Below are 27780 nucleotides of genomic sequence, written 5' to 3' on the forward strand. Positions count from 1 at the left end.
ACCCTCAACATAGCAAACTCCCACTCAGATGGTGCTCCCTTGGCCAGGCTGCAACCCCCAGCAGCGGAGGAGAAATAGTCACCCTCATGGAGTTGTGGCTGTAAACTTAGGCTGTAATGTATTATTATGAATGACGTGTGATTAATAAAGGGGGTAGTTTCGCTTGATGGGAATTTCATATCTTGTTAAACAGAAGGTGTTGAAAGGCCCTCTTTAAATGAAGGGTTGGTTGGGAGAATGTCAAGCCAAAACTTTTAATCTCTAGTCAGATTTTGAGTCTGTAAATATGGCTCTGTATTCAAGACTTACTCAATGCAAGTCTCTGAAGGGATGGTAGAGAAATCACTCCGCTTGTATGTTTTCTGGTTTCACTTGACTATGGGGCCGGCCTTGTGCAGCATGTCCCACTCCTTCCTCAGAAGTGGCTGCATTTTGGTGGGGCTGTGAGTAGACAGTCAGGATGCATGGGAATGAAAGATATTATGGGAAGGTCAGAGGTCATTAGGGATGGGCACAGTGGGGAGTACTGCTCTTTGCAAATGTCCCTGCCCCAATGCTCCCCCCACCCCCCCCAGCTCCCTGCTCTGACGCCCCCACTGCTCCCAACCCTGCGTTCACCTATTTGTAAGTACATTCGTACTTAAGTATTTAAAGTACTCTACGTGCTTGTACTTAAGTACTTTACATATTCTGTACTTAGTGCTTATATTTCAATACATTCTAAAAGTACAGAAAGGATAACTTTCTTTTATCTTCGAGTACCTTTTCAAAATAGTTTTTGGAAACAATCACCTGCCTCCCCACTATCCCATATTCTGTTTGGCCCTTAGAACCTGGCTTGGGAGCTTCAGGCCCTGAGTTCTGGCTGCCAGGGCTTTTTTCTTGCTTGGTAGAAAACGTGAAGGCAGGATTTAGAAAACGGTTTCGGAATATTTTGGTCTGTGATACAGCTGTGACTAACAGAAGTACAAAGTCATTTGTTGCTGCTTCCGTATCCCAGACATTTTTAAAGTTGCGTTGGCTGCAGAATCAAGATTAGAGAAAAAATGTAAAGGACCTGGGTTTTTTAATAAGGTCTGGATTGTTGTGACAACCTACTGAAGCATAATGATCAAGCTACTGCATCCGAAGCTACCTAGCTGTAAGTAACAGAAAGGAAATTTATACATTTATTTACATTGGTAAGAGATTTTTTTCATTCTTATTCCGTGCTGCCTTGTGTAGATGAATAAAAAGTCATTGTTGCTCTTTTTCTTTCTCTTCCACTATGTGCTTTTATTGTTTACGTAGTTGTCCATATATTAACCAGACAATCGTAGGGAATACAGGAGTTGGAAATACTTGCACGTATACTTTTAAACACATAAATACTATCTCCACTGCATACTTGTACTCCTATGTACTTCTGTAATGCTGTACTTGGCATCTAGACTTAAGTGCTTTTTATCTGTACTTATGGCAACCCTGCGGGAGCAGCGCCGCTTCCTCCCCAGTTCCCAGCCCTGATACTCCCCCAAACTCCAGCCCTGATGCCCACCAGTCCCCAATGCCCCCCAGTCTCCTTAAGTCCTGATGCCTCCCAGCCCCAATGCCCCTTGATCTCCCAGTCCTGATACCACCAGCCCTGATGCCTCCCCAGCCCGGATGCCCCCACCTCCGATACCCCCAGGCCGGATGCCCCAGGCCGGATGCCCCCACCTCCAATACCCCCAGCCCCGATGCCCCCACCTCTGATGCCCCCAGGCCAGATACCCCCATCCCCGATACCTCCAGGCCGAATGCCCCCACCTCCGATACCCCCAGGCCGGATGCCCCAGGCCGGATGCCCCCACCCCCAATACCCCCAGCCCCGATGCCCCCACCTCTGATACCCCCAGCCCTGATACCCCCAGGCCGGATGCCCCCCAGTGCTGATGCCCCATCCCCAATGTCCGAAACCCCGATACCCCCCCAACCCCAATACCCCCCAGGTCTCCCAAGTCCTGAAGCTCCCCAGCTCCCAATCTATGCTGCCCCCAGCCCCACCCCCTTTGGTCCCTGGTCTTTCCCCTCTGACACCCCCACCCCCATTGTCCCCTCCTAGTGCCCGGCCCCTTTAAGAGCCCCGCCCAGCCTGGCCCCTCTCCGTGCCCTCTGATTGGCCGGCGATGATATCAGCGGGGCGGGGCTTTCGCCGCGGCGACGTAAAAGCGGGGAGGGGCGGGGCCAGCCACCGCACGTCGTGCTGGAGCCCGGGCCGGAAGATGGCGGCGGCGGGAGCCGTGGAGCGCGCGAGCCGGGCGGGGGAGCCGCCGCCGCCGCCCCGCGGGCCCCGCCGCTACTCGCTGCTGGTGATCGTGGGCGGCGGCTGCCACCGGCCCGGCCTGCTGGGCGCCGTGCTGGCCGCGCTGGAGAGAGGTGAGCAGCGCCCCGCCCGGGCCCGCGCAGCGCCGAGCACCCCCGGCCGGGCGCCGCTGCAGCCCCCAGGCAGCACGGGCCGAGGTGCCGCGGGCCCCATTCATTGTCCTGCTTGTACCCAATGCACCGCCCGCCCCCGCTTTCCCGGGGCTCCCCTTGCACCGGTGCGCGCAGCTCCTGTGTCCAGGGCACCCCCCGCTTTCCCGGGGCTCCCCCGTGCGCCAGGGTATAAGGCCGCACTCGTGCACCATGCAGCGTTCCTCTGCTGCTCTTGTCCGCCTTGGTGCCCCATGCCCTAATTCCGCAGGGGCTCTCCCCTGGGGTGCTGTTTTATGCGCTGGTGGGTGGCCCTGCTTCCCACCCCCCTGAGCAGCGTGGCCCGGATCTTACGCTTGTCCTGCTGCATTTTGTGCTGTTCTGTGTGCATTGATGCACTGGGGCAATTCCCCCTTTGCATTTGGCTTACGTACTTGCAAGGTGCAGCACCCCCAGATGTAGCTGTGCCCTGTGTGTGGGTGTAGCGCCCCTCGATTCATTGCAGCACCTCGTCTCCTTTCCTTTCTTGCTGAGTTGCATGGTCGGGGGGGGGGCATTGATACTTCAGACTAGGTGGGGGGTAGGTATGCAAAATCCAGTTGTGGTGGTCTAGTGCAGCCCTCCTCTTCCCCCCTTCCTGCCCACCAGATTATTGCTTATGTTTAAAGGGAATCTCTCCTATGGGGGGGCAGTTCATGGTGCTTTTAACATGGGTGGGGGTGATAGCAGGTCTGTCCCCAACTGCGTGAATTCCTCACGCTTTTATTGCTTAGTGCATATGTATAATTCCATCCCATTTCCCCCTCTAGACTTTCACCTTGGCACCCTATGCATGGAGGCCTGTGGTGCTAAGCATAGCAGCAACAGACAAAGGTTGGGGGTTGCTTTGTTATCGCTGAGATGGGCTGGGACCTGTTTTCAACTCAAGAAATTAGAGCGGGGCGGGGGAGTATCAGACATGATGGATGGGGCAGCTGGCCTGCACTGGGCCTTGGGAGCTGTCTGCCTGGAGAAGCTTGTCTGGCATCGGGAAGTGATCTGGAGCTCTGGTCTGTCGGGTGTGTTCTGCTATAGTGGGCCAGCATGGATTGAGGAAACTGCCAACTGAAACTAGGAAGGGATGACTTGTAATTAAACCTGCTTCATGGCTTCCTCCAAGGACTTGCTGTGGATCTGCATTGACTGTTAACGAACCGGTGATTAAAACCTTCGCCTGGAACGGGATGTCAAGGAATTCCAGTCTTGGAACTGGCTGGCTGCTGGGGTTCTGCGTTCTTAGCATGGCACTGGCATAAACTGTGTTAATGCTAGGTTTCAGAGTAGCAGCCATGTTAGTCTGTATTTGCAAAAAGAAAAGGAGTACTAGTGGCACCTTAGAGACTAACAAATCTGTTTGAGCATAAGCTTTCGTGAGCTACAGCTCACTTCATTGGATCAATTATGCATTCCAATGAATGCATCCGATGAAGTGAGCTGTAGCTCACGAAAGCTCATGCTCAAATAAATTGGTTCGTCTCTAAGGTGCCACAAGTACTCCTTTTCTTTTTGTATTAAATGCTGGAGACTTGAGGTGCTGGGAGCAGGGTGAGAGTTAGTGTCTCCTTCTGCGGAAGGTGCTTTCAAGGCCAGGAAGGGGGCACAAATTTGGAAGTGATCTTTAAAAAAATATATGTATCTACCATGCATGAACTGAGGAAGCAGCCTGAGAAGGCCAAAACAGTTACGTTGAGCAAGGTTTGTGCAACTCTGCATCTTTTCCCCCCATCGCTTCTAATGCCCTAATCTTGCACCATCTCCCTTTGGTTGGAAGGATCGTTAACCGTTCTACAGACTTGGGGGATGGTGGGGGAATGAATCGGTATTTTTCCTCATTTGTTGGCTTGGTGGCTCATGCGATGGGCAAGAGGCCTGCCTGCTAAGCCGGTTTGTAAATCACTACTCAGGAGCCTGCTTTCCAGGGACTCGACATGATGGGAGTGAAACAGGCTGCTTCTCTGTAATCCCCGCACAGGGGCCTGGGGTTTGTGTTTTGTTGCTGAACTGGGGTTAGAATTCCTGAAGCATTATGGCCGCAGGGATCAAACCCACTCTCCTGGGGTGGGGAGAGGAGCCCAGTTGACTAGTGTGACTGGCCAGCGTGGGACAGGAATGAACAGATGGCTGCTGTACAAGGGCGTCTGGTAGCTGGGGAGGCAGAGCGCAGAGACTGTTGCTGGCTTTTGGAACACCGCTTCTAACGCAGCTGATGGCTGTACGTGCAGCGTCTTACAGAACAGCCCGGGAAGGCGGCTGCGCTCACAGCCGGAGGGAATGCTCTTCTGTCTGGCTGAGGCCGGCGCGGCTGAGTCACTCCTGCAAGGTGCGTGCCTCCAGGGGAAGCAAGCGTGCACCTGTCTTAAGAGGTGAATGTCAAGGAACCTGTAATGTGGTGGGAACATGAAGGCACGTCTTTGGTGCTGCCTTTAAAGATGCTCCTGACCCACCTCCGTTAACATCCCATATGAGGCAGGCATGTCCCAGCCAGACCTGCAGAGTGGCTCTGTCCTCCCCAGGGGCTGAGGAAGCTGTGAAGGGCTAGTGGGGGCGCATGGAGAGCCAAGACTGAACCCCAAAGCCTCAGGCAGTTATGTCTGCAAAGAAACCAACAGCATGTGATGTCTAAGGGAGCTTGAAGCAGCAGCTGAGGAGTGAGCTGCTCTGTGCATTTCACCTGGTGCTGACTCAAAGGGCCGTGGATGCTTAAAAATGGATGCCTGTAAGGAAGGGGGCAGAAGTCTAATTGTGAAGATTTCCACCAGCCCTTTGGGGCAGGGAGCGTGCAGCTATAAACCAAGGTTCATTGAACTCTCTGGGGAGGCTGCCCAAGGGGGAATATATATCTAAATATATATAGATGCAGTAAATGCAGATCCACAGTAAGCGGTTGGCTTCCTTTCCCTGAGGAGCTGCTTGGTGAGGGTCAGGAGTTCTGAGCCGTGGGATAAAGCTGTCTGTGGACAGCAGGGGGATCTGATCCTGGTGTCTTCGAGCTGACTCACCGTGAGTGTTCTAGAGCCAGTGACTGAAGGGAGTTGGGCTGTGACCCCTTCTGACCTTTCATTTTCAAACCTGAATTGGAGAAGGATGTTACTCAGCCGGGGCTGGGGGTCAGCTGGGGCGTTGGCATGTGTCACCGGTCCTGGCATCTAGGAAATGCGGCAAATGCCATAGATGCGCTGACTCTATGGGACTAATTAAGCCTATTCCAGAGCTTAATTATCCTTAGAGTTGAAGAGTCTTTCCTAATATCTAACCTACGTCTCCTTTGCTGCAGATGAAGCTCATTACTTCCCATCCTACCTTCAGTGGACGTGGCGCACAGTTGATCACCATCTTCTTTATAACAGCCCGTAGCTGTCTCCAGATATGTTATCAGGTCCCCCTTTGTCTGCGGGGCAGCCTACTGGGACCTAGTCTCCCCACCATGCTGCTCTGGGGGCCCTGGTCACCCTGCATCTGACCCACATCTCAGAACTGTCCAAATTGCCATGGGATCTTCCCCTGCTGGTGTCCTGTCCCCTACCCGAGTGGGAGCAACAGGGTTCAAAAAAGAGCGAGATAAATGCATGGCGGATCAGTCCATCAATGGCTGTTAGCCAAGCTTGGCAGGGATGGTGTCCCTAGCCTCTGTTGGCCAGAAACTGGGAGTGGGTGACTGGATGGATCACTTGATTCCCTGTTCTGTTCATTCCCTCTGGGACATCTGGCATTGGCCACTATCGGAAGACAGGCTACTGGGCTAGATGGACCTTTGGTCTGACCTAGTATGGTCGTAGTCATGTAATGGCAGATTCTCTCCCCCACCCCCTTATGGCAGCCAGACCTGTCCTCACTCAGCAGTCATCCCAGTGGGTTCTGTTCCCACACTGGAGGGGTGGGGGGGACTCTGCTTAGAGCAGGAGTCTGGGAGTTCGGACCCCTGGGCTGTATTGCTGGCTTTGCCAGGAACTGACCTTCACATCCCAAGTGCATGTCACTGGACATCCATGCCTCAGTTTCCCTTCAGTGTAATAGGGTTGATGATTTCACAGGAGACTATTTACAAGCCCCGAGACTCAGTTCCATGAACAAAAGTATCAGGGACGGGGTTGGGGGCAGACTCCGGATCTCTTCTCTGTTGCAAGCACGCTGATACCACACCTAGCTAGCATAGTGTACTGTGCTGGTGGTCCAGCTGTCCCTCTTTTGGCCTGGCGCGCAGTCACCCAGCAGCTCTAATGCAAATGTAGGGGAAGCCTCTTAAGTTACTTAAAAGCCTGGGTGACACTATTAGCACTGGCTCTGTTCTTATCTGGCTTGCTGTGGATGTTGCTTTCCGTTTTCCAGGCCCCATGATGAGCTCAGCCTCCGGCTGACACACTGCCCTGTCATGCAGGCCTCTCTCCTGACACCAAACAGGAAGCGAGCCACAAAGGGATTGTAGTCAAGTGTTGTGTACAGCCGAGGTGGCGATAAGTTCCTGCCCCGTTGGGCTGTTGCTACAGTCTGTCAGGGGGGTTTCCTAGCATGTTGGCTGAGTTCACATAGCAGCGAAACACTCTCCCCATTGCGGTGTGAGTTTTGGGCCGGATGCTGCCCCAGCAAGTTCTCCGCTTGGAATGGGTGGCCGAGGAGGCAGAATGCAATGCAGCTGGGTCATCCCCGGCTTGCGCAGGTCTCTGCAGCGTAGGCTCTCATTGAGAAAGGCAGGGCCGTCCTAGTATTGTGCCCCCAAGAGGCCTCTTCAGTCACAGGTGCTGAATGAGGCAGCCTGGCTCTGCTGCCTTGTGCAGGAGATCAGAGCAGTTCCAGTAAGTCTCCGTGCAGTAAGGAGCTGGGGAGAAGATGGGCAGGTCGGATGGGTTGGTAAATGCTGAGCTGCAGAACAGCACAGAGCCCAGCTGTGTGGCGCCTGGCTTCCAGACTCTGCTTGAAGGAGGTGTGGGAGCCAGTTGCAGAGTGACCCTGCTTTGCAGCAGGATGTGACTTGAATTCGTTGCAAGAGACCCGTGTTAACCCAGTCAGTGTATGTGAGCAGGGACTAGTCAGCGACTCCAAATGCAGGTGAAGTGACAGCCATCGTCACTGAGCTTTACTTAGCCACAGCTGGTGCCGTGCCAGCTTCCCTAAACTGCCCTGCCAGCACACTGTAGCCCTGCTTGGCAAGGGGGGCTCCTGTTTGCTGGCAGAGACCAAGGGCTGAACAGGCCAAGGGTGCTGTGATGTGAACAGCTGTCCCTGGGGAGCTTGCCTGTGAGCAACTGAACTCCCATGGGGGCCACCAAACAGCGTCTGGTAATGACTGAGCTGCTACTCATCTGGGCCAGGGTTTGAACCCGTGACCCCCAGGAAGGAGACTGAGGGACTGTCACTCTGGAAGAAGGCCGCGAAACTGACTCCTAGCCTGGAACGCAGCTGGAGCTGGTTGGTCGGGCTGCATGGCATCTGGGCCGCCCTTGTTGCTCATGTCTCTAGATCTGGGTTGTGAGGAAGAGTCGGTCTGGGAATCTCACTGGGGCAGCTGCAGGTCAGGGGGCAAGAGGGGCCCTGGGCTGGACTAGAGGGGCGGTCCGTGCAGACATGGAAAAGGCTGTGTCTTGCGCCAGCCAGCCCGGTAGTCTTGTGGCGGTGGGAGGGAAGGTAGAAGTACCTTTGCTCACTACCTCTTTTCTGCCAGACAGGTTCTGCAGAGAGGCTGGAGGCAAAAGCTCCCGCAGGCACAGGCCGTGCAGCTGCCTTGTGGACTGGGACTGCAGCAGTCTGGGGGGCCATGTGTGATTGGGCAATTCCTCCTCTGTCAGCTGCAGCACGGCAGCGTCCGACTCCCTCACTTACTGAGGGGAGCGGCTCAGACCCTCACCAGAGCGACTGGACTCCTGTTTGAGGCCTGGGTTCTCAGGACGCTGAGGCAGGGTCGGGGGGCACAGCACTGGCCTGTTGGGTCCAACCTGCCTTAGGCTGAATGTCCCAGGAGTCGGGATCCCGGCTGGAACCTCCGTGTTCCTTGCTGCTGAGCATCGACACAGCCCCGTTACACCAGGACAGCCTTAGTAGCTGTTGCTCCAAAGGCCAGGCTTGCTGGGTTGCCCGTTGCTGGACACAAGTCCCTTCTCTCTCTGGCAAGGGTTCAGGGCAGCACTTGACTCGACGCTCCCTCGATTGGCACGGGGGGGCTCCTGCTACCTTTGCGCTGCACTGACCTTTCCCTCGTGAGGCTGGGAGTGGCTCTCACTAGCCCGGCCCCTGTGGATATCTGCTGGCACTTTGCCCTTTCACTAGCCAAGTGGCAGAGGGAAATGGCCTGTTGTTGCCAGAGCCGGAAGCCTATTCCTCCCCCATGGCTGTTCGTAGGCCCCCAGACTTGTCTGTCCCAGGACACACCCTGCCAGGCAAGAGGGAGGATGAGGAACCTGAGGGGCTTCCAGCAATGGGGGCCAGTGGCAGCAGCTTGTGCCCTGGGCTGGGGCAGCTGTGCGGAGCTGTCAGGGTGCCCGGATCATGCTGCATTTTATTGAAGGAACTCTCTTGTCTCCTAAAAGCTGCTCATGTTTATAGGCGACGCCTGCAGGGCTGGACACTAGCCAGACGAGTTGTGGGCCCTGCCTGGGAGCGCTTATGCTTGCCTGTGGGATTGAGGACGGGGGGCGGGGGGAGGTCAGCACAAGCCTTTAGTGCCACTCACTCTGATCAGCCCTTGAGAGCAGGCCTAGCACAGGGGCTGCGGCTTCTAGTCACTTTATCTCTCCCTCCCGCTCTTGCAGAAGTGACGGCAAGTGCATCGTATTGCACAGCGTGTGTCTGCATAACCCCTTCCCCTCCCCGCATGGCGGTGGGGAGGGCTCTGTGTGCACGGCAGGGTTGTTCTATTGCGTGTGCTGTAACCTGGCCATCCGCTCTGTCCCCGAGCCGGGAGTAGCACCTGCCTTGGCTGCGAGCGGCTCGGCTCGTGTGACCCTGAGGGCTTACAGTGCAGGGTCACATGCTCTTCCCTTCGGTCCATTTTGTGTATTCCCTGTAACTTGCCATGAGGGGCCAGCGACCCCTGGGCAGAGCTCCCATCCCTGCTCCTTGGGCTGCTAGCTGAGTAGGGCACCATTCCCCCGGCGTGGGGCACGAAGGTCCCTGTAAGGCGGCAGGATTCTCTCCGGATGGGGCTGGGTGCGGCATGCCCTTTTGGCGGAGGCTGTCGCAGGGGCCTGCGGCTGCTTTTCAGCCCTTTCTGCCTGATCCGGATTGTTCCGCAAGACAGTGCTATGTCAGGGATTAAAGACCCTGGCAGGGGGGCTTGGTTCCCCCGACTTACCTGGCTGGTAACTGATCCTCCCCCCACATGCAAGAGGAGAGCAAGAGCAGACCCACTGCTAGGTGGCTCCCTGCTGACCCATTCCCCCCTCAGCATATTCCTCATCTGGGGCAGTTCTGCTGGTCCTGGTTTCCCTTCCGTGGCTTGTCCTGGCCTTGCAGCTGCCTGGGCAAAGGGGGCCCTATAGGGGCCTGCTCCGGGTGCTGGGAAAGCTCTTCCTTAAATGGCTCAGTAGGAGATGGCTGGGGGCTGACCCGTTTGATAGCCCAGGATGTCCCGTAGGTCCTGCCTTCTCCCCAGGACTCGCTGCCCGTGCTGCTGGAGAGGAATCTGCCCTGCCAGCTAGGCATGTCCTCTCCCTGTCCCCTGTAGCCAAGTTCGCGCAGGGTCCCCAGTGCTTGCATTCCCCAGGGGTGAAGCCCTCGGAGCAGACCGATTGCTCACCCTGTGCCAAGGCAGCTGGCCTCGTTCCACGGGTGGGCAGGGAGGCAGAAGCCACTGCGGGTGAAGTTGTTTGCCCAGCGGGGCTAGTGTCACAGCCAAGATCAGCCCCTGGGAATCCCAGCGGTGGCTGGTCTCCGTGAGCCTTGTGCCTCTCCTGGCAGCGTTGGGGTGGGGTGGGCTCTGCACCCCTTTGAGAACTGTGGGTGCTGATTGTTTTTTCTCCCCCCAGGGATCCGCTGCTGGGACATCGACCTCGCCTCCTGCAACCTGGACGAGCAGCTGAAGCTGTTTGTGTCCCGGCACTCGGCCACTTTCTCCAGCATCGTGAAAGGTAAGGGCGATTTGCCAGGCCTCTCCTGTCTCCACCTTCCCAGCTGTGCAGACCCCGAGGCGGCTGTGAGGGGCCCAGCCCTCTGCCGGGAACAGCAGCCCAGCTGTAGTGGGCTTGGCACCTTGCTGGAGATGGCCCCCTGTCTGCACGTTGCTGCTTTCAGATGGGTACTCCGCAGTGTGAATTTCCAGGGACTGTCCTGTCCCTGCACCCTGCGAATTCACTCATCCCTGGAGTATTTAAAGGAGCTCTCCAGGCTGCTTGGCCCAGAACTCGCCCTGCTCTGGTGTCGGGGGGAATCTCTTGCAAACCCAACTGACTGTCTGAACGTTGCTGGAGTGAGGCAGCAGCTCTGCTCCGAGCGGGCCCTGCCGTGAGCTGGGGGTGGGTTTCACAAACACCCACCCTGCTGTGGAAGCAGCACTGGAAATAACCTGTCTGGGGTACTCCAGTGCCCCCCAGTATCTGAGCATCTCAACTCCTGACTGCTCCCTGTGAGGCAGGGGGTGCATAGGGCTGGTCCCCTTTGCTCCAGTTTCTGGGGGGCTGCGGTGGGAGGGCAGGGTTGTATGACACTTGGATCCATGCTGGCTATGCCCACCAGGAGCAGATGGCAACGTGTGCCCGGACACATCCAGCAGCAGACGCAGCGTCTGGGAGCTCGTGTTCTGCTCGGCATCAGCAGAAACCTCACGTGACCCATTCCACGCATGCCCGGCCTGGATCTGGGTGTTTAATTCGTGTTGCAATCTGTATCTCAGGCCAGGCTGCCCAGGGAGTTGCAAATAGACATGGAGGCAGTGCAGTCCTTCCTGCTGTGTGGGGAGGGGTCGCTCCGGGAGTTGCCTGTCGGCTGCAGACCCGGACCTTGCCCTCTCCTGATGGTGTTTTGCTGGGTTGGGCAAACATTTAGCCAGGGCTACAAAGCTGCTTCTGTGCAGAGTTGCTTGCGTGTGCTCTCCCTCAGCTGATGCCTCTGTCCTGGCCCCTCCAAGCAGACAAACGCGCTCATTCTTCCTGGGGAGCGGCTCGCAGAGGGGTTCCCGGGCTGGGAGGATGGGCCGGCGGCCCTCTCCACGCACCTTCCAGTGAGGCCTTGTCACACCCAGGCTGGCTTCTGGCTACGCTGCCCCACCGCCTTCAGCTGCAGTGCCTAGACTTGGGCCGGCCCTCCCCGATCGAGGGACAGGCTTGTTCCGTCTACCTCGCTCGCAGTGGGACGTCTTGACTCCAAGTCAAAACCATGCTGTAGCAAGATACTCCCCTGCTCATCTTGTAGGGGGGAACCGCTGGTTCACCACATCTGTGCCTAGACACAAGTGTTGGGGGGATCCCTGCTGCTCCACTGTGGGGTTAACCCACTTTGGTACTGCTTCCCCTATGCCCTTCTCTAAGGCATCCACGGAAGGGAGCTTCTTGCATGAGGGTCTGAGCTCCCTGTTGCTTGTCAGGCGTAGCTGGGTCCTGCGGACTATCCCCTTTCCAGGGGGGCTGAAGAGCTCGAGGACCCCAATGGGTGGAGCAGGACGTTGGCCTGGCTGTGCTTTCCTAGCATAACCCCTGCAGGCTGGCTGAGGTGAAGCCAGACCTTGTGCTCCGGAGTGGGGAGCAGCGTGGCTGTTGCCGGGGGTGCTAGGCGCTGTACAGACGGAACAGCGCCCCTTCCCCAAGGAGATTAAAGAGCCTCCCGTGCTGGTAGCATCCCTCTCCTGTGGCACAGGGAGAGCAGAGGCACCGGTTGGGCTGGGTTCAAACAATGTGGGCACCAGCTAGTGCTGCTGCTATGGGTAAAACCCTCCCCCAGCCTCGGCTACCAATGGGGCGCCAGAGAGAGAGAGACCAGCACGTACACTGCCGTGTTCCACGCGTCCAGCCTGGGGAGAGCCTAGGGTCGCTCCATCAGCACTATTGTCCCCACCGCCCCGGGCTGCTGCTGGGGCTGGACGCGTGTCTGATCCCTGGTCCTGTCAATTCCCGCGCCGGGGAGCAGGCCGGCTCTGTGCAGCAAGTTGCTGAGCTGCAGCCTCCGGCCTGGCGTCGGGGCTCATCTGTTGCCTTGTGATCTACTTGGGCTGCGGCACGTGCTCCGGTTGGGAGGTGGGGTGAGCTGAGACCCGTGCAGCCGCTGGCTGGGAGGGGAAAGGGGCTGGGGCAGCTGCCAGGAGATCCCTGGCTCTGCTCCCTGCTGGTGTGGCTGTCTCGTGACCGCGGGGCCGGGAGAGGTGGCTCGTGGGCTAGCGCTGTGTGGCATCGTTCCCTCGCTGTCGGTCTTGGAAGAGCCGCTGATCCTGTCCGAGGGGCTGGGCCGTGCACAGGGGTCCCGACAGCCTGCAGCCCAGCACAGGGTCTCCTTGCCGGAACGAGTGTGCTGAGGGTTTTACGGGCCTCTCTGCAGAAGTGACTGGCCATGGGAGAGTAGAAATGCCTTCGTTCCTGACCAGCTCAGGCTGCCGTGCATGTAACGGAGCTGGGCTGCGAATGCGGGCGCCTGCACGGAGCCCTTCCTCGGGCCCGTCTCTGGCAGCGGCTGGCCCTGGATGCGTTTGAGGAAGGTGGAAGAAATACCCTTGTGGGCTGGTGTCCCACATCCGCCTGTGTCTGGCTTGCTCAAGATCTAAGGGGCTGGCTTACACCCCAAAGCCGTGAGGTTAAAATCCCTTCTGGGTGCCCCGGCCGTGAAATGGGCTCCCTGCAGCCAGCGCTGTGCTCGCCTTGCTCTCCCTCCTGCCCAGGTGTCTCCGGCTGGCTCCTCCAGTCCGGCCAGACCAGCCTCCCCGGGTACTTCCTTTAGGGTTCGTTTGTTTGCTCTTCCAAACGAGCTCTCTGGAAACTAGGGCGGCTGCACTCAGAGGCCCCTTCTGTGCACGGGGCTGGGTGGCTCGGGGGCTTGGTAACCAGATAGGGAGCCGCTGACCCCCCAGGCTGCTGATTCAGAGGCAGCACTGACCGGCAGTAACGGAATCGCTGCTTGCCAGCAGCTGCTCGGTGGCCCTGTGACATGGGCGTGGCAAGGGGTGTCCCGTTTCCAGTCCAGGTGCTCGATCAGCCTTTGCTCTGTGGGAGGCCAAGGGTGGAAGGGACTATGGACCGCTCTGGGGAGGCTGCAGCTTCCAGCCCAGCTCAGGTGCTCAGGCCTGGACTGAACCGTTTTTGTTCTGATTTAACTGTGGGTTGGGTTGGGACGGGACATCTCTAAATGGACAGTGGCCCCTGTTACAACGGGATGGTGCTATAAAGGTGCCACGTGCCAGGAAGGTTTAAGACCATTCCTGTGTGGGAGTAGCTAGCAGGGTGTGAAATGCCTTCACTCTGATACAGCTGCGTCGGCACTGGGAGGTTGGTCTGCTCTAATGATACTGGGCTGGCTTAAATGGGTCCAGCTTTCTCGTGTCTGAGCCCCTCAGCCCATCCCCCACCCTTGTGAGGCAGGGAAATCCTCACTCCCCCCCCCCCGGTTGTACAGATGGGGAAACTGAGTCAGTGACTTGCCCAGGGTCAGTTTCTGGCAGTGCAGGGAATTGAACGTGGGTTTGAGTCCCAGGCCAGCCCTTAGCGACTCAGCTCCCCCGTGCTGTGGAGTACAGGCCTCCAGACCCCAAGGCACTCAGCCCAGCAGCCAGCTGGCTCAGGGAGGCAGAATTTAACCCCCGACAGGCCTGTGCTTGGCAGGCTTGTGAATTCTCTTCGTTCCTGGGACTGAGCTGTAGTAAACCACTCAGCTCGCTGGCACCAACACCCTGAGGTGCCCTGTGGCCTAATTGTGCCTCGGATCTTCCTGCCCCCCAGACCATAAATTGGCCTTCGTGGGCCTGGGGCCCCATGAGTTGGGGCATGCAGAGCAGATTGTTAGCAGCCCAATGGAACCACTTCCTTCCATGCTCTGGGATTACGCTGAACACGTGGAGTTAAAGCCAATTCGGTTCCCTTCCTGGGGCACTAAACGTCAGGAGCAGGAGCCGTGCCTGTGGCTACCCGTTGAGCCTCCAGCCCAGTTCGCTAGGGGGCTGGGCTTCCAGGTTGTTTTCCTTTCCTGCACACTGAGCCATTTCTCTGCCCCATTGCTGCCCTCTAGTGAAGGGCAGTGCAGCTGTCTGCATTAGATGCCATTTGCATGGTGCCCAACTGCATGCCCGGGGGCACAGAGCTTGGGTCTCTGGCTTATTGGGAGTCTCTGCTCCGGTTGGGAGGTCAGGTGAGCTGAGACCCATGCAACTGCTGGCTGGGAGGGGCTTAGAAGCGGTACTCGGTGGTCCCTGGACACGCATTGCTCCATGCCCCAGCTCTACCCTTGGGAAGGAAAATGGGGCTGGGGGAGCAGTTTGTGCTGCCTTGGACCACCCCCGACAACCCCAGAAAATAAAGGTGGAGTCTGCCCCCCCAATGCCTGCAGGGAGGAGGAGGTGGTGCGCTGATGGCCTCCGGAAGGCAGCTTCTGTCCGCTTTGCCTTCCTGAGCTGGGGCCGCATCGTCCGGGCACAGAGCAGGAAATGCCAGTGGTCATAACGCTGCCCTCCAGCTGGGGCTGCAAAGGGCCAGCCCCGTGTGGGCCTGGGTCTCTGCTGGCCCATGACCTTCCTCGTGGAGGGGAGAATCACTCAGGTGTGCCTAGGGAGAGGGCTCCCAGGGTGTTTTCCCAACCCTGCAGTGGACTGGCAGGGCCAAGTCATCTAGCTGCTCTGGGCCTGGCCTATCTTCTGGTGGGGGGGCCAGTGGGGGAAGGGAGGCTGAAGTGGCCGCTATGGTCAATCATGCAGGGGGTCTGTGTGGTTCCCAGCTCTCCTGCTGATGCCTGGGTGACCTGGCCAGTCACTTCCCCTCCACGGGCCCTGCTCAATCAGTAAGATATGGGTTCTTTCTGCTTTCCATTTAAGCTCTTCAGGCCAGGGCCTCCCTCTCCCCATCTGTGGACCCCCAGGGCCTTGAGAGTAATGGGGGCAAGGGGCCGAGGTACCCATGGGGCCTTGGCAGAGCCGGCCACTTAGCAAGGCTGCTACGTTTCCCGTTCCAGCCAGAGTGGTAGGGGAGCCCAGAGGGTTGTGTTCGTAGCTTAAAAACAATCCCTGTCCGGCTCCTGTGCTGTTGCCATATCGGGAGCAGAGCACAGGGGTGGGGGGTCCCTCGTGGGTTGAGTCAGCCCCTCCGCTTCCTTCCTTCCCCCCCCGCAGTGGGAAGGAAGTGTGTGTGTGTGGGGGGGAGGGGAGTCTCATCCTTCGACTCAGCAGATCTGCTGGCCTCTTGTGGCATCCGGGCTCACAGCTCTGCTTTCCGGCCAGTGGGGTCCTGCAGCGGCCGTGCCTCCAGCCTTGAACTTCAGCCGGGCTGAAAGGGGTGGGGGAGGCTGGGAAGGGGGCATGCAGCAGCGGGGTCTGTGTGTGGGCCTGTGTCCCTGCCTGGGCAGGCTGCCTGCTGCCAGAATGACTGGTCTTGCCTGGGGATGGCCAGAGCTTGTGCTGGGCAAACTCCCTGTCGCAGCTGGGTTCTGCAGTAGCTGCCGGCGCGCCGATCCCGTCCGGCACCTCTAGCTTTAGCTGGGATTGTGGTGTGTGCCGTCAGGAACTACGGGTTCCCCTCTCTCTCGCACTCGCCCACCGCCCTTCCAGGGGCTGCCTTGGATCGCCCTGCTTCCTGGGTGGAGAAACTGTGGCACAGACTTGGCACCTTGCTTCAGGCTACTCAGAGCCTGTGGCAGAGCCAGGGACCCAGATCTCTTGGCTCCAGGGCCTTAGCCCCAAGACCGGCCTTCCTCTGCCCCTCCCTGCGCCCTGCCTGACAGCTGTCTCTGCACTGCACTGCCTGACAGCTGTCTCCTTAGCCAGCCTTGTCTAAGTCCGGCACAGACATCTCCCTGAAACGCCACCCGGATGTGCTCTCCATGTCCAGGGTCCCAGAGGTGCTGGGGGGCAGTGCTGCGGCATTGCAGAGGGGAGCGGTGGTCCAGAAGGCAGGTGAACTGTGCACGCTCTGAACAGCCTCCTGGGTCAGCCAAGAGCTGCCTGGGGTTCCCTGCTCTGGGACGGGTTGCATATGTTGGGGCAGACCATGCCAGCTGAGTGCTGCATGGTATGCTGCCAGGCTCCTGTCTGGAGGCTCCTTGCTGCCCGGCCTCTCGCCATTCCATGAGTTCGTTGTGCCCTGGGCAGCCACCCTCTGTGCAGCTCTCGGGCCAGCCTGGCCCTTCCCTGAAGGGAGTGGGGGCCAAAACCTGGAGGGGAGCTGGTCTCAACGCCGAGGCCTCTTGTTCCTGGGCAGGTCAGCGGACCCTCCACCACCGGGGAGATGTCCTGGAGACACTGGTGCTGCTCAACCCTTCGGATAAGTCCCTGTGCGATGAGGTGAGCAGGTGGGCAGGGAACTGGGTTCCAATGGGGCCCTTACCATCTCGGGGAGGGGGGTGCTGGGGGGGGCAAGGAGGTGCCGGGCCACTGGCCACGAGCACCCTGCAGGAGTGTAGGGGTTGCATTCCCCTCCATGATCTTCTCACATCCTGTCCTCCTTCCCACTCCATCAGGCCAGGCGCCTGCTGCCTCCCCAGCCCAAACACCTCCCCCGCAGATACCTCCTCCCCCACCCCCCCCCGGGGCTTGGTCTCTGCTCCATTGTGTGGCAGCAAAGATCCCCTAGAGCTGGTGTAGGCCGGTGGGCCTGGGTGGCGGGCCCGAGCACGGGTGGGGTGGGTGGGGACAGCTGAACTCAACCGCCCTCGGTCCCCAGCTGCGGAACCTGATCACGGACGTGTCCCAGCACAAGCTGCTGGTGTTCGCCGGGCCCTGTGTGGAGCAGACCGGGGAGCTGATGCTGCAGACAGGCTGCTTCTCTCTGCGGGACTTCCTCCAGATCTTCACGGACAAAGAGGTGTGTCCTGGCACCGTGCCCGCGATCCGTCCCTTGGCGGCTAACCCTTGTGGCCGTGAGCTCTGGGCCAGGAAACGCCTTCCTTCAGGCAGCTCTGATTCCTAATGGGGCTGGGGGAGAGGCCTGGGTAATCCCATTACTGTCTGATGCGGAGACATGTCTCTCTCTCCTGGCTCAGGGCTCGTGTGCCTTTCCACCTCTGGCTGCAGGAGGAAACATTGCAGAACCTTGACATGGCTGCTGGCAGTGAAGGTGACTCCAGTGTGGGCCCCTCTGGACCCTAGTCACTTTTTTCTCACTAGCCCCATGGATCCTGAGCCCCAGCTGGAGTGGCTGTAAACTGGCTGAATGTGCAGCTCTAGGCACCAGCAGCGAAGCCCTGTGGGAAGGGCGTGGGGCTGGTGGAGTCCCACTCTCTAGTGGTGCTGATGGAGCTGGGCTGTTGCTCAGTGCTGCATCCAGAACTGTCCATATGAGGCCTCTTCATCCCCACCACCTAGCAGGCGTAGCAGCAGGTTCAGTCTTGCTGGAAGTCTGGCAGCCTCAGGTCCCCTTGCTGTGTGTGGCCAAGGCTTTGCTTCTCCAGCAGCCCTGGAACTGCTCCCCATGCCAGGCCCACGCTTCTGTGCAAACGTGGCCTTGCTCGGCAGTAGCATCTCTCCTTCCCCAGCAGGGAGCGCGCTCTGAATCACACCAGCAGCCAGGGCTGCTCAATTAGGAAGTGCAGGGGTGGGAATTGGAGGATCGGGTGCAGAGTAGGTGGGCTGCTGCCCTCGGCGCTCGTGGGGCATGTTCCCATGATGCAAAGGGAAGAGTCTGGGCTCGCAGTGATGATCGCCCCCATGCACAATCATCTGATAGCACAGACCACAGGGGAAATGATGCTGAGCTGAGTGACACTGCAGTGTCACGGCCAAACCTGCTATGGGATGGCCTTCCCCATATTGGTGAAGGAGGGCAGGGTGGGGCTGTCTAGTGGCTGCCGACTGGCCTCACCCCTCTGGGAACTCGTGTCTCAGTCCGGGTTGGAGGTGGCGTGTCTGTCTAACCCCTGGGATGGCCGGGCTGGAGCTCTGGATCGGCTGACAAGGGATGACTCAGCAGCCTGTCGCTTTACACTGAACTCAGCCAGGTGCTGGCATTGACCATGGGTTCTCTCTCTCTAGGTTGGGGAGATACTGAGCTCTGCAGATCCTTCGGCCAAGGCCAGCCTGACCGTCAGCTGCCCTGACTTTGGGGAGTGGCAGGACTCCAGCCTGGAGCAGTACAACCTCCAGGACTTCATTGAGCTGCGGATCAACCCAGGCTGCATGCTGCCGGAGATGGAGGGGCTGCAGGAGTTTGTGGAATACCTCTCGGAGTCCCTGGAGCCACAGTCCCCCTTTGACCTGCTGGAGCCCCCGACCATGGTGGGCTTCCTGAAGCTCTCCAAGCCGTGCTGCTACGTCTTCCCCGGCGGGAGGGGGGACACAGCCTTCTTTGCTGTCAACGGGTTCAACGTCCTGGTGAACGGGGGCTCCAACCCCAAATCCTCCTTCTGGAAGCTGGTGCGCCACCTGGACCGGATTGACTCCATCCTGGTGACGCACATCGGCACGGACAGCCTGCCGGGGGTCAACAGCCTGCTGCAGAGGAAGGTCGCTGAGCTAGAGGAGGACCCCTCCTCACAGGGCTCCCAGAGTAACGGGGACTGGGTGAAGAACCTCATCTCCCCCGAGCTGGGCGTCATGTTCCTCAACGCGTCCGAGAAGCTGAAGGGTATTGAGGGAAACTCTAGGGTGCTGAAGAGCTGTGATGAAGCCAGCCTGACTCTACGCTACCTGGAGAAGCTGGGGATCAGGCCCAACCCACTCTGCAGGGACAGCGGCCCCAAGTTGGGGCCCACGGTGCTGTTCCAAAAGATGGGCGTTGGCAGACTGGACATGTACGTGCTGAACCCGGTGCGGGGCAGCAAGGAGCTGGAGTTCCTGCTGCAGCACTGGTCCGGCAACGGCCACCCCAGTGAGCAGGAGCTGCCCTTGCAGTGCCTGACCTCCATCTGCGCCCTGCTGGTCTGGCATCCCGCCAGCCCTTTGGAGAAGATCATCCGGGTCCTGTTCCCAGGCTGCACCCCGCAGGGCAGGATCCTGGAGGGGCTGGAGAAGGTGAAGCACCTGGCGTTTTTGAAACACCCGGTGGTCACTGAGAAGGACTTGAAGGCGCTGGCTGCTCCCCGTCCCGAGAAGCAGCTCACGCCAAAGAGGGCAGAAAGCAAGGAGAGCCTCAAGTCGGCGTCCAAGGAGAGCCTCCGGTCTGCTTCCAGACTGAGCCTGGTGGAGGCTGGGCCCCCGGCTCTCAAGGAGAAAGCCCTCAAGTCAGAGAAGAGGGAGGTGAAGCCAGCGCCCAAGGAGAAGGCCAGAGGGCCGGGCGAGGTGGCCAAGGCAAGGCCAGAGGAGGAGAGAGCCGAGGAGCCCAGAGCCAAGCTCGACTCTTCAGCTGAGAAGCTCAAGCCGGATGTGAGGCTGAAGCTGAGCAAGGAGAAGGCCCCGCCCAAGAAAGAGTCCCTGCCCGAGGAGGTGAGGAAGGAGGAGAAGAGGCCTCTGAAGAAGGAAGATGGCGCCGAGGGGAAGGCCGTGAAGAGGGAGGGGAAAGCTGAGCTGCTGCGGAAGGATGCCAAGGAGAGCAAGGCTGAGGGGAAGGCCGCAAAGCCGCCTGCCCGCAAGCCGCCTGGGCTGGAGCCCCGCAAGCTGGCCCTCAGGACAGGGAGCCTTAAGAAATCCACTCTCAAGAAGGAGCCGGAGAAGCCCAAGGCCAAAGCGGCCAAGGAGGCAGGTGCAGCTGGCAAGAAGCCCCCTGAGGCTGGTGGGTCGGAAGGCTCCAAGTCACTGTCCCTGGAGGCCCTGACACAGGAGGCGGCATGGGCGGGCACCGAGGCCAGGCAGAAGGAGGAGTCAACAGACAAGGGGATCACCGCAGCGGAGAGTGAGCTGGAGCCGTCCCCGCTGGAGAACGGGGAGGCTGGGCAGTGTGGTGGCACTGAGGGCCCAGCTGGCTGTGCCGGGCTGGGGCCCATGGATTGCCAGGAGAACGGCCTCGACCCAGAAGAGCTGGACAGCCCCCAGGGGTTCCGGTACCTAGAGACTAGCCCGCTCAAGGCCATCTGGCCCCCTTCCCCCCTCGCCAAGACCCCCAAGAGCGACCACAGTGTGGACTTCGACCTAACGCCCACGGGGCTTCTCAACCACTGCCAGGAGGGCGCCGAGGACCCATGCGGCAGCTCCGAGGAGAAGACCCTGGAGATGATGTCCCCCCCCAGCTCGGGGCCGGCCAGTGCCAGGCACACCCCGTTCCACCAGTCCCCGGTGGAGAACGCAGTCATGGTAGAGGAGCTGGCGACGGGCCACAACGACAACAAACAGTTCAACTCCTGTCATTCCTCCCAGGAGAAGCAGGCGGGCTGCCTGTCCCTCAGCCCCTTCAAGGACGAGCTCCCTGACGTCTCGCCCACCATCACCACCCCCTCGCTGCCGGCTGAGGTGGGCTCCCCCCACTCCACCGAGGTGGATGAGTCGCTGTCGGTCTCCTTCGAGCAGGTGCTACCCCCAGTGAGCGAGTCGCCCCAAGAGGAGCTGAACCAGCCGCAGGCGGGCGGGCTGACCCCAGAGCCAGACGCCTCGGTGGGCAAAGGCAGCTTGTCCCTGCCCATCCAGCCCTGCCACCACGCCCAGCTGGGCAGCGACGGGGCGGACGGACTGCGCCGGCATGGGCACCGTTCCGACTCCCCCCACGACGTGGACCTGTGCCTGGTATCGCCCTGCGAGTTTGAGCACCCCAAGTCAGAGCGCCCCCCCTCCCTCAACGTCAGCCCCCGGGACCTGTCCAATGACAGCGACCTCTCCCAGGAGCTGGCCAAGCCCCTGGCCCAGAGGAGAGGCCTGAGGAGCCAGGGCCGCCGGCTGCAGCCGCCGCACGCCGCGGAGACCCCCCCCACCTCTGGGAGCGAGTCCCTCCCCACGCTCTCAGACTCAGACATCCCTCCTGCCACCGACGACTGCCCCTCCATCACGGCCGATGGCGGGCTGGACTCAGATGAAGAGTCGGAGCACCTGGCCAGGGGCCCTGCCCGGGCCAGAGACCCTCCTCCTGGCCCCCTGAAAGACCCCTGCCCCCTTCCTGCCCAACCTGGCATCTGCATGGTGGATCCAGAGGCTGTGCCCTCAGAGCAGGCCTGCACGGGGAAGAAGGAGCCCGCTGGCAAGGTGAAGAGGACTCCCTCCCGCCTGGGCTCGGCCCCCATGTCCCAGAAAGCCGAAAACCCCAAACACTCGACCCTGGGCAGCAAGGCCAGAGGCCCCATGGGCTCAGCAGACAAGGTCAGGACGCTTCCCCCAGCCAAGGGCACCCCCATGGAGAAGGGCCCACGCCTCGGGGCCGGCGGGGACACCAGAGCATCGCTCAAGAGCCGCAGCGCTGGGGCCAGGCCGCTCTCGGGAGCCGGCAGATCATCTCCCGCAGGTAACTGCTGCGGTCACGCTGAATGGGGATGGGGCGTAGAGTCCAGCTGATCCCAGGCCAGGAGCAGAGCCTGTCACTCCCATGCTAACCCAGCCCCAGGCCGAGGGGACTGGCTGGCTCGGGGGGTGGAGGATATATGGGGCCTTGCAGCCCACGGCAGTCACTGCAGGTGTGTGTTGGCCTGTGGGATGAGCTGCGTTGCTGTCGGTGCCCATGGCACCACCAGAGTTTGCATGTGCCAGGTGGGAGTTGCTCTGGCTCTGGGGGAGTGTGCCACAGACTGGGTGGCCATGCCCCAGATGTTGGCTCCTTCGGGGCTGAGTTGAGGCATGTGAGCACGGTAGTTGGGGGGGGGGGGGGCTTGGCCTGGGCTGTCTGGATCCTGGGGAATCCTGCAGCGCGTAGGAACTAAAAGGCTGGTGTTCCTGCGTGCTGGTGAGCCCGAGTCCCACGTAACTCAGGGCCCAGATGTGTGGATTCCAGAAGAGCCTCTTGCAAAGCTTCTGGAGCCCCCCTGCTGCATTGCAGACCCAGGGAGCTAGTGACCCATTCCCTGCACAGCCAGGCTCAGCCAGATGCAGAGAGTGACCATCCCTAATAGCAAAGGGAGCGAGATGCTGGATTTAAAATCTAGTTAAAACTCCAGTAAAGAGACAGTGCTGGAAGTGCCCTAGCAGGTGTGGGTGTGCAAGAGCGAGCCTGGGATCCTGGATCGAATGTGTCAAGTGACTGGACATTGTTGGGTGTCCCAATGGGAGATGCCTGGAAGGGCCAGACTGTGGGCTGGCATTCAGCACTGGGCACAAATTGAGCCCTTCTGCAATGCCCGAAATCAAGGTTCCCAAAATCTCTGATCATGTTTCAATAGTGTGGCCCTTGTGCACCGGGCCGCCTGGCATTCCCTGCTGGAGCCCTGGCCCTGCCCCCTGTGTCTAAAAGCTCCCCCGTCTTGCAATTTCAGGCTCCAAGGCCCTTTCTCCCCCTGAGCCGCCAATCTACTTGGACTTGGCCTACATCCCTGGCTCCTGGAGCGCCAGGACGGTGGACGAGGAGTTCTTCCGGCGGATCCGCTCCCTCTGCTACGTCATCAGCGGAGACGACCATGTCAAAGAGGGCGTCATGCGACCCATCCTGGATGCGCTGCTGGCGGGCAAACATCACTGGGGGAGTGATGTCCAGGTGGGGCTTGGCAGGACGGCAGCAGGGGGCAGCGCTGAGCATGGCCAGGCAGGCTTGCGGGGGGGCCTGGTTGGGGTCTCGGGTAACCATATCCCTGCCCCATGCTCCAACCCCGAGCCCTCTGCTTGGGGGGAGTGTTTCTGCCTTGAGCGGGAGCTGGGAGTGCTGCCCCACTGCATGGGCTGTGCCATCCAGCTGGCTGTGGATGCTGCTGGCCGCCTCCTCCCCTGGCAGAGTCCTGTGGGGAGAACCTGCTCCCCCTACTGGCCAGATCCAAGAAGTCCCCGGTGTGTATCGTTCGGGGCATCTGGCTCAGCTGGGGGGGCGGTGGTTACTGTGGGGGGTTGCAGCGGGAGGGGGGACTCAGCAGAGGCCACCAGGGAACTGGACTCTGGCCTGGTCTGAACAGGAGAGTTATGCCGGTGTAGCTGTGTTGGTGAGGAGTGGGGGGGGGGGGGGGATCGCCCCCTTCCAGAACAGCTACCCCGACAACCCCGCTGTGCAGAGGCACTCGGGTGGGCAAGTGTGAAAAATCAGGGTGGGGGGTAATAGGAGCCTATATAAGAAAAAGACCCCAAAAAAGGGACTGTCCCTATAAAATCAGGACATCTGGTCACCCTACACTCGGGGCACAGCTGTGTCTGTTGGCATGGCACGGCTCGGTGGGGGAGGTGGCGGTACCATGCCGGCGGAAAAGCTGCGGTCTTATGCGTGTCGATGTAGGGGGCTCGGCCACGTAGCCATGGCTTGGAGCAGGGGCGGCTGGGTTCTCCTGAGGCAGGAGGGGCCCTGACCTTTGAACTGTTAACTCTGTGACCTCACCTGGGGGATAGTCACTGGTGTGCCTCAGTGTCCCTGTTTGGCACAAGTGTTGGCGGCTGGGGCAGGGTGGCTTTGAGCTGGGGCAGAAGCAGCTGGAGATGTGGTGAGGCTGTTTGTGCCCATATTTTGAGGGAGGCAGAACCTCCCCTTGCTCCGGCCTCCGTCTGCCCCACCAGAGTGTTTAACACAGCAGTGCCCGTCCCCAGTTGAGATCAGAGCCCCATGGGCCGGGTGCTGCGCAGACGCACTGCAAGGAGCTGGGGTCTGAAACAGATGGGACAAAGGGGGGGGGAGAGGGGAAACAGGCAGAGATGTGACATGCCCAGGATCCCCCAGCAGGGAAGTGGCAGAAATAGAAGCCCTGGTGCCCTGGCTCCATCAGGGCCAGACCCACTAGACCTTGCTGCCTCTGAGTGACTCTCAAATTGGTCTCCTCAGGTGACCCTGATCCCAACCTTTGATTCGCTGGTGATGCACGAATGGTACCAGGAAACCCACGAGCGCCAGCAGGAGCTGGGCATCACAGTGCTGGGCAGCAACAGTACAGTGGCCATGCAGGACGAGACCTTCCCAGCATGCAAAGTGGAGTTCTGAAGGCGGCCCGCGTTAACCCTTTCCAGCCAGACTTGGAGCAGGTGCTTTGGACCTTGCAGAGGGGAGATCGCCCACAGTCATTGCACATCGCAACCCATTGGAAGGGGGGAGGGCTTGGCAAGGCCCCGTTGGCCATGGGTGATTGGGAAGAGGCACTGTAAGATTGGAATGAGCTCTGCATGGCCAGCTTCCTGCAAGATGGGAGGGAATCTCCCCTGGACTGGAAAGGGTTACACTGAGTGCTTACCTCTCCTATCCTGTGCACCACAGACACTCACCGTCTGGTTATTGCATGCACACAGGCCCCAGCCTCTTGCTCTGTATCCCTACAGGGGGATGGGGGGCTGGATCGTGGGTTGGCCGGGTCTGTAATCCCCACTGCTGGCAGAGGTGGGGAGCAGGTTCTGTGGCTGGGGGCCGAGGTGTGCTACAGGATAGCTGTTCCTTGCCTCTCTCCCCAGCCCAGGCACGGCCCTCTTCTGTCCGCCCCAGTGATGGAAACGGGACCAGTCTGCCCTCCCTGATGTCAAGCAGGTACCTTACACTGGTCAGGTGATGCAGCAATGGCCATCCCACTGCAGCATCGCCCCAGGGCTCCTACGGGCAGCCTGGACTGGGGCTCCAATCAGTGGTAGCATCCAGTCGCTTCCCTGTTGTTTGGCAGCCAGTTGGAGTCTCATCCTCTGGCTGAGGGCACAAGTGAAACGAGTCTGCGAGTCATACACCCCAGTGATGCCCCTGACAGCATGACCATGTGCCAGGGAGGGGGGCTGCTATAGTGGTGGGGGGCTGTATCCCAGTTGACTGCCCTTCCCCCAGCTGCTATTAGTCTCCTTGTGCCCCTCAAAACTAAAGTCCCAACTGTCCTGTTGCCCCCACAGAGATGCCAGGTTCCCAGGTGGACACGATCTCTTGACCCAGATTAAGGGAGGTTTGAAGCTGAATTGGGGCTGGTGGGGGCTGGACTGGACTGATGCTTTCCTGCTTTCCAAAGCAGTGGAGCATGGAGTGGGTTCTCCCTGCATGGGGTGTGGAACTGTGACCCAACCCTGCTAGAGCGTTCCCATGCCAGCCCAGTCTCCCTTGCCTGGTGGGGGTGGTTGGGCTGGCAACCCCAGCCCCACCCCATGGCGGACCTCAGAAGCCCTAATGTTGCTGTAAATGTTTTAAAGCCAAATTTCACGGGCCTTTTGAAAGTTCATGTTAAGTGTGATTGCTGGGAGCAGAGGGCCTGGGCGTGGGGGGTGTGAATGTCTCCCAGGGAGGAAGGGAATTGGAGTTGTCTTGTAACAGCCCCCCCTCCCCTTCTCCAATCTCTGTGTCAAAACTAACCAGGGGTGCTCCTGACTTCAGCTAACATCCCCCTTCTGCAAACCCTGCCGCTCCTGTCTCCTGTACCCTGCGTCCCTGCTGCTGACCCCAGCAGTCTGCGTAGGCCAAGCAGATCTCAGGGGGCACCGCTAGGCATGAAACTTGTGGGGGGCCTGAATCCCCAGCCACGTTCTAGCTTCTCCACAGCTTCCGCATCTTTCTTTTTCTCTAACTCATCTTGAAGAGCAAGTTTGGGGAGAGAATGTGACACTAACCTGTTTTGTAAGTTTGCAACTTACCTTTTTTTGTAAATTTTTTTTTAAATGAAGAAAAAAACCAAAATTGCTACACACAGAAGGTTCTTATTTATCTGATTACCACTGTGAGGCACCAGTGCGTCCCCCCCGGGTGAGCTGCTGGGAAGGGGGGCTCAGCTCCTTGCAGATTTCATCCCCTCTTGTATCCATGGCAGAAGGGTTTAATCCTGTTCTCAGTGCTCGCCTGGCTGGGCTTGGAGGCCTTTTTACATTTGATTGTATTGTACTATGTGTCTAGGAGATGTTTGCGGGGTGGGTGGGGAAAGGGGAATTGAATGTTTCACCTTTTAGTGCTTTATATATTTTCTTAGCTAGAAGATGTTTTTAAAGAGGGGGTGAGGGAAGGAGATCATGAGGTTGCCCCACCTTCTTATAGCTCAAAATGTGGGGGGTGGTAACCACCTGTTTCTCCACCCCTTTGTGACTTCTCCCAGGCCGGGGCAGGGGGTGGGTTTGCTAGAAGTTTTAGACACCGACACACGCCACAATGTTGCACACACGATGTTATGGTTTGGTAAATGTATTGAACAAGCATTAAAGAGACACTAGCCCAACAAATTGCTGTGTGCTCTGTGGCTGCCTAGCAGGGCCAGGCGGCCTTGGTTCCAAATGCACAACGAGGGGGAGGCAGTGGGGTTTGTGGGGGTTCTTGGAGCAAGACCTGGGGGCGGCCAGTGAAAGTTCAGGGGCTGATCTGCCAGAGAACTCAAACTGGTGCAGCAGGCTGCAGCTGTTCACACAGACTCTTGCATTGGTTTTCATTGATGTAAATTCCTGCCTCAGGCTATGGGGGTGCAGCTCTCACATCACCAAGTTCCCCTCGCTGGGCGAAGCCTGGGACGTGCAGACATCAAGCTGGGTCCTTCAGGTCGGACCCTGGTGGAAGTGGCCTGTGCTTCGTAGCCTCGGCAGAGGGGGATGATGGATTGAATTAGCCTTGGCGACTGCCCTCTGATCTAACTATTCCAAGCCACACTGTGAGGACCCCGGGTAGGGCCAGGTAAGCGCTGCTAGCAGCAGCCTGTACCACGCAGCTGCCAGAGCTAGCTGGGGTCATTAGTGCTAAACTCACCCCTGGGTGCATCTACAGTGAAAATGCAGCAGCCCTACTGCTATACCACTCAGTGTGTCTGCTCACTACGGGGCCTGGAGGGGTTCTCCCTTCCCTGTAAACTAATCCACCTCCCCAAGGGGCAGGAGCTAGGATTCTTCCAGCAGCGTAGCGCTGTCTACGCCAGGGCATGGCCGTGGGTTTTCCCCCTGCCTCCTGCACATAGCTATGCTTCAGCCCTGAGGCCCTCTCTCCCCCTGCACTAGAGGTGTAACTGCTGGCTTGAGGAGCCACCCATGCTAGCCCTGGTTGTGAGAGCATGCTAAACCCTGCAGTGTCATACCGCTGGGAGGGGCCAGCCAGCCTGTGTCTGTACCTAGGGCTCAAACAGTCACACTGGGGGCTACTCCTGGGCTCCCTTTGTGGGGCAGCCCTTGGTGGCGGGGCATGTAGCTGCTCAGCAGCCTAGGGTGCCATCCTGCCTCTCCTGATCCTAGGGGAAGAGTAGATCCTGGATGGGAGGGATGGGGGAAGGAGCAGCCTGCAATCAGCCTTTCCCCCTGTCCGTCCTCCGTGGTGACATGGGGCAGGGCTGGATTAGAACCGGGGCAGGGCTGGATTAGAACCGGGC

At 59.2% G+C, this 27780-nt stretch overlaps 1 protein-coding gene across 2 annotated transcripts in view; it reads left to right on the forward strand.

The window, feature by feature from the left end:
- Positions 1-2217: 2217 nt before the first annotated feature.
- The window catches only part of MAP1S (microtubule associated protein 1S), a 30117-nt gene continuing 4554 nt past the window's right edge, over positions 2218-27780 (forward strand). Inside the window, exons 1-7 of one of the 2 annotated variants that reach the window (XR_012156189.1) lie at positions 2218-2397; positions 10428-10529; positions 16779-16861; positions 17241-17381; positions 18548-21875; positions 22837-23054; positions 24315-25004. Coding sequence is in view for 1 of the 2 variants with exons in the window: in XM_073324175.1 (XP_073180276.1) it covers positions 2244-2397; positions 10428-10529; positions 16779-16861; positions 17241-17381; positions 18548-21875; positions 22837-23054; positions 24315-24470 (4182 nt within the window). In the remaining variant the exon portion in view is untranslated. Of the gene's footprint in view, positions 2398-10427; positions 10530-16778; positions 16862-17240; positions 17382-18547; positions 21876-22836; positions 23055-24314; positions 26657-27780 lie in introns of those variants that run through there. The other variant, XM_073324175.1, reaches the window with a different exon arrangement.

This window comes from Lepidochelys kempii, chromosome 25 (assembly GCF_965140285.1).
Source record: "Lepidochelys kempii isolate rLepKem1 chromosome 25, rLepKem1.hap1, whole genome shotgun sequence".
In the NCBI taxonomy this organism is placed as follows: domain Eukaryota; kingdom Metazoa; phylum Chordata; order Testudines; family Cheloniidae; genus Lepidochelys; species Lepidochelys kempii.